The following is a 5,838-nucleotide window of genomic DNA, read 5'->3' as shown; positions in this document are numbered from 1 at the left end:
CTTACGCCAAGTTCACTCATTCCTAAATATCATTTCGTTTTTTTTTGTATCATAGATGGTTGTTGCAGAAATTTTTGTTACTTTTGTGTTTCTTAAGGATATGTCAGTTTTCAGGTTTATTCGTTTTTACAGTAAACAGACTCGTATATATGCTGTCAACTCTAACTGTTGATCACATTTTTTGTGGATCAACTTTCATTGTTGACCCCACTTAATGGGATCAACTTCAATTGTTGATCCCACTTAAAGGGATCAACTTTGGTTATTGACACTATAATCTGGAAACATTGTTTCTGGGTTCCACCTTTTTGTATCAACTTTGGTTGTTGACTCCATTCACTGGGATCAACTTCGATTGTTGACGCAAAAAACACACTAAATATTAGTCAGTAAAGTTATTTTTGAACTTTTGATTTTTTGGATCAACTTCAGTTGTTGACACCTAATTTTGATGGCGGCGGTGGTGGCGGCGGCGACGATGGTGGTGGTGGTGGTAGTGGCGGCCGCGGCGATGGTGGCGACAGCAGCGGTGACAACATCTTCAATGACGGTGGTGGTGGTGGTGGAATATCAGTGGTGGTAGTGAAATATTGATGGTGGTTGTAGTTAGTAAATGGTGGTGGTGGTGGAGTGGTGGGACGGCAGTACTGGTGGTGGTGGTGGTGATGGTGATGGTAGTTGTCAAGTATTAGAGAAAGAAATTTATTAAGGGATACAATTTTTAAATGAAAAATAATATTATATGTGAAAATATTAAAATAATCTAGTTTTTAATGAATAAGGTTTTTATATGATAGGGTATATTTATGGTTGTGTAAAAGTATATTCGTTCGATGTCAAGATTAAGGATATTTAATTAATATACCCATTTTCTTAACCAGTGAGTGTGGACGAACGTAACCCTAGAAATAAGCAAAAACATCATCCCTTACTGGTGCAGAGTGTGTGTGTGTGTGTGAGAGAGAGAGAGATTGATGGGGGGGATTATGGGGAAAGAGCAAGAAGGAGGAGGATCATCCGAGGAGGTAGATGATAGATCAGTAGTAATATTAGCTTCAGATCTTGGTATAGATGCTAGACCATTCTTGAATTCATCAACATCAGAAGAAGAAACAACTAAGAATTGGCATGATTGTCCTAGTACTCTTACTTATACTGATGAAAATCTAGACTTCTCTGATCTTGATGAGTTACAAATCTTTTCTCTTCAAGGTTATGATAAGTCTGGTAATCGTATCGTCCGTATCGTCGGAAAATACTTCCCAGGTAACAATCCACCTAATTTAATCATCATTTGGTCAAATTTGATTATGTTAGATGAAATTACTGATTCGTCTTACGTGTTTACAGCACCCGTGGTGAGTGGGGAGAGATTGAAGAAGTATATATACCATAAGATATTCACTGAATTGTCTAATGGTCCATTTTGCATACTTTATTTGCATAGCACTGTTCAGAAAGAAGATAATAACCCTGGTTTGTCCATCTTGAGGTGGATTTACGAAGAGCTTCCCTTGGACTATAAGGAGAGATTGCAAGTTCTGTATTTTGTTCATCCAGGATTACGATCCAGATTAGTCTTTGCTACACTTGGGAGGTTTTTCTTAAGTGAAGGGTGAGGGCTTGAATAATAAACTGGCAAGAATTATGTGTGAAATGGATTCTAATGTGGATTGGTTTTTTTGTTTTTTTTTTGTTTTGCAGATTATACTGGAAAATAAAGTATGTTAGTCGATTGCAGTATTTATGGGAAGATATGAAAAAGAATGAGGTTGAAATTCCTGAATTTGTGGCAAACCATGATGATGTTCTCGAAGATAGACCCTTGACAGATTATGGGATAGAGCCTGATCCTCTTCATCTGACGGAGGTTCCGTCTATGCGGTACTCATTGGGGAGGCATGAAGAAAGATGGGCATCACGGGAATATATAAGCTAGCATGTATCTCGGTTTCTCAGTGCAAATAATGTAAGTAATACTGCTTTAAGCCTGTGAAATTTATGTCAAGGATTTGCTTTGTAACGTTTCAATGATAAGACTCTGCCCAACTATGCTTTTGAATGTAAGTTGTACACCATAGAAACATATGAATAACATGCTATTTGCAGGTTTTCTCTTTTGAGATCTAATAAGCACTTATTTAAACACATAGATGTATGACTTGTTTAGTGATACTTTCAACTTCATGTTGTTCATGAGTTCGTGTATTCTATGAAATTTTGGTTGCTTGAATAGTAGGATTTGAGGGATAATTCCTTGGATGTAGAGTATGTCATATGTCAGCATGAATGTCTGTCCATAATTTGCTTTTCGAACACTATGTTTATTGATCCTATAGTACGTAAGTTAAAAGTTACTAAAAGAAAGCGCACAACAATCATTCAGAAATCGACACTGGAGACAAAAATGAATTAACCATGTATGAGTTTCTGAGAACAATGAGGGGGTATAATGAATTTGCTTGTGAATAAGATGGATTTTTTAGTCCATTGATTGTTCCCATTATGGATAATTTTTAATTACAACTTAGACAAAAAGGGGTATCCTGAGGTCTTGATTTTTGCATTATAGTTCCCTAGGGTTTGATTAAGAAACAAATTCATGCATGCATAAACTTTCAATAACAACAGATGCATCTTTGTTGGAGAAGTTTGTGAGAAATCATTAGGTAGTGCTATTAAAATATGAAAGTTATACCAAAGTTCAAAGTATTTCTTGAACATTTATTATGAGATGGATATGCCAAAGCCTACAGATGATTGCCGGAATGTGCAAATTCTTGTGAACATAGTATTTCCTTCTCTTCAACATATTAGCATTATCATATGCTAGTTTTATTCTTTTCGAAACGAAAATTGTATCTCTACGAGTTACCTATATTGTTGCTTGTTTTATTATCTTCAAAATGAAAATTGTGTCTCTACGAGTCATGTACCTCTTATATAATGACAAAACGAAGAATACATTTTATAGATTAGTAATACATAGAATCGTAGTCTGTGTATAGTGCTAAGATAAAACTTTGAAAGATCAAATCAAGTTTGTATTTCATTTTCTGAGTATCATGCTTCAATCTTGATTAAAGTCTAAAATGATGGGAAGTGTAGATCTGGCATATGGTATTTCCGACCTTTTCATGTGTATATTTACTTCATATTATGATGTCCTGACAATTACTTTAGTCTTGAATTCAGTTATCTTTGGCAAACTAAGCCAAACAGGGAGTTGTATAGTTAGCGTTATGTATAAAATATGAGAAGGATAATCCTAAATCATCTTTATACTTAATAACTTGTACCACGTTTTGAGCTTCTCCAAGGTGTTGCCTGATCGACGGATATATATCACCTTCAGTGTATGCAGTATTGGCCTGCAATTTCTCAGTAATTGTAAGAATAGTTGGAAAGCCATACCTTCACCAATTAAGGGTTTGCATCATTATTGACAGCAGCAACGCCCTTTGAATTCCCCAAGGTGATTTCAGGCAGCAGCTGAAGAGTCGGTGAATATGGTAGCCCGTCCACATGCGTATTCTGATTTCAGGCAGCAGCTGAAGAGTCCGTGAATATCATATCCCATCCACACACGTATTCGCACCAGGCGGTGGCCCTTAACCTCGTTGCCAGTAGATTCTTTACCTTGTTGTCAGTAGACTCTTTACATCATTTGTGCCTCAGTGAGGAGCTTTTGTTCTGCACTAACAATTCTGAAAATGCTTGATAGTTTAATTCCATTGCTCGGTGTGCAACACTGAAGCGTGAACCTAAATCAACGTGTTTTGTAGTTGGGTGAAAATATATTTGGAAAGAAAACTAGTTTAAGAACACTTTTGAGACCTAATTTTTAAAAATCGATCTATGGTGCACGCACGAGATCTTCTTGCTCCCTTGGATTCCGATGATTCCATTTGGTGCTCAGAGTATTTTCTGAGTCCTGATTTTTAAAATCTACCGCTGTCTCCTTCCGCCTTATGAACGGCGAAATCCCGACAATGGTTTTCTATGACGTCATTGTAGGCATGGTGCATTATTGGCATCAGCTAAAAAGCATTTAGGTATGAGTTTGGCTTGGCCGACGGGTATAACTTTTTTTTTTTTTTTCTATTAATACGCAAAAGCCGGACTCATGCCCTACCCGAATCCAGTCAGTTGTACTGGCCTCACTGCCGGACCCGACACCGCTGAACCCACTATACAACTAATCTATTACAAAGTACAAACCCTAACTGCGAGATTGAAACCCTGACTTCCTCCTTACTGGAGTTGAGGGGATACCATTGAGCTATGCTCTTGGATCCAGGTTATTGATTTTACAAGCATGCCAAAGGAGCGAGACAAGGACGGTTATAAAGGGAGTTGGGAGTGTCCATAACCATTTTGGAACAGGTGTTGAAGGCTGGCTCGAGTTAAGAAAGAAACTAGCCAGTATGCACAATTATTGGCGGTTATGGAACTGCCTTATGGACAGATGAATGTTCCATACATGTACAAGTGTTGTGCACGGTTTCGAGCCATTGTAACCATTGTATAAATGTTGTAAAGGTATTAGAAAATCAGTAGGCTTGCAAAGTTAATTGTGATAGTTATGGTGAGTTAAAGGCTTGGTTCAAGAGGAACAAGTCTTTATAAGTTTCTAAGTGGACAAGTTTTGTTTATCTTTCCTTTTGATGCAATAAAATGAGTTAATTATGTCATGTTCTATGTGTTCTTGTCTGGATGGTTGTTGTTGTTAATGTATGGCAAAGCTTGAATGCGTAGGGGTACATCTGAGAAGAAAAGAGTAGAGAAATAAGGTTAAAGTCTTCTGTTGCATAACTAGTTGTGTTGTTGTTTGCACTGGTGAAAACTCACAAGGCTGAAGTAAGTGCAGGTGAAGCTTGATTCACTGAACCACGTTACTGTCGGGTTATATTCGTGCCAGAAACTTTCAAGGTGCATTTGCGGGTGTCATATCTACTATAGTGGTGACGAGTGACGATGAATTAGCGCTCCATTTCGGAGAGGAATCCTGAGAAATGACTACCACATCAAGGAAGGCAACAGGCATGCAAATTACCCAATCCTAAATTGGGGAGGTAATCACAATAAATAATAGTACCGGGCTCTTCGAGTCTGGTAAATATGAATGAGTACAATCTAAATCTTCTAACGGGGATACATTGGAGGGCAAGTCTGGTGCCACCAATTGCGTTAGTTCCAGCTCCAATAGTGTATATTTAATTTGTTGCAGTTAAACAACTCGTAATTTAATTTCGGGTTGGGTCATCCAGTCCGTCCTTTTGGAGTGTGTTTATTGGTCGTCGCTCCTTTTACCGGCAATAAGTTTCTGGCCTTAATTGGTCGGGTTGTGCTTCCGATGTTGTTAATTTGAAGAAATTAGAGTGTCCAAAGCAAGCCCAAGTTCTTCACATTAGCATGGGGTTTCAGCCCTATTACGTTGGCTTACAAAAATAGTTCAAGAATAATTTTGTAAAATTGAGACCTAATTTTTAAAAATCGATCTATGACCCCGAATTATGGGTGACACTAGAAAAGACTAAAAGCCTCGCAATTCATTACGTTTGTGGTTGACCACTATCGCCTGAGTTTATTTTAGCTAATTTGCAGAGTTTGTTATACTTTTATGTCTTAATCAGCTCAATCACTCGTTTTTCAATTGAACGAATATTCAAGGTCATGAAATTGATTCTATTTCGACATTAGGATTAGGGCTGCACAACGGGTAGGGTGGGTAGGATATGGCCTATATCCGCCATCCTACCCGTTTACCGGCGGTTAAGAAAATCTTTACCCGCCACCCTACCCGTCAAATAATGGATAGGGTAGGATACGGTTAAA

General features: G+C 37.8%; 1 protein-coding gene across 5 annotated transcripts; it reads left to right on the top strand.

Annotated features, from left to right (window-relative positions):
• Positions 1 to 872: 872 nt before the first annotated feature.
• On the top strand, positions 873 to 3,827 carry LOC113342073 (ganglioside-induced differentiation-associated protein 2-like). 5 transcript variants are annotated; one of them, XM_026586732.1, is made up of 4 exons: positions 873 to 1,266; positions 1,351 to 1,615; positions 1,705 to 1,969; positions 3,196 to 3,827. In XM_026586732.1, exons 1-3 carry the CDS (start codon positions 975 to 977, stop codon positions 1,937 to 1,939), a joined length of 792 nt encoding a protein of 263 aa, XP_026442517.1. In that variant the 5' UTR covers positions 873 to 974; the 3' UTR covers positions 1,940 to 1,969; positions 3,196 to 3,827. The 5 variants fall into 5 exon arrangements, with proteins under 5 accessions (XP_026442517.1, XP_026442516.1, XP_026442515.1 ...); XM_026586731.1 differs by having other exon boundaries at positions 3,321 to 3,826; XM_026586730.1 differs by having other exon boundaries at positions 3,356 to 3,825.
• Positions 3,828 to 5,838: the final 2,011 nt, after the last annotated feature.

The sequence above is a fragment of the Papaver somniferum genome, unplaced genomic scaffold, assembly GCF_003573695.1.
Source record: "Papaver somniferum cultivar HN1 unplaced genomic scaffold, ASM357369v1 unplaced-scaffold_33, whole genome shotgun sequence".
Taxonomy (NCBI): domain Eukaryota; kingdom Viridiplantae; phylum Streptophyta; class Magnoliopsida; order Ranunculales; family Papaveraceae; genus Papaver; species Papaver somniferum.
The sequence above is the reverse complement of the archived record's forward strand: the minus strand, read 5'-3'. Positions and strand labels throughout refer to the sequence as shown.

Excerpts from the sequence above, each read along its gene's own strand:
- LOC113342073 (XM_026586732.1), top strand. The coding sequence starts at position 975 with ATGGGGGGGATTATGGGGAAAGAGCAAGAAGGAGGAGGATCATCCGAG. Across the intron at positions 1,267-1,350 it reads CGTCGGAAAATACTTCCCAG|CACCCGTGGTGAGTGGGGAG; the intron begins GTAACAATCCAC and ends ACGTGTTTACAG. Across the intron at positions 1,616-1,704 it reads AGGTTTTTCTTAAGTGAAGG|ATTATACTGGAAAATAAAGT; the intron begins GTGAGGGCTTGA and ends TTTGTTTTGCAG.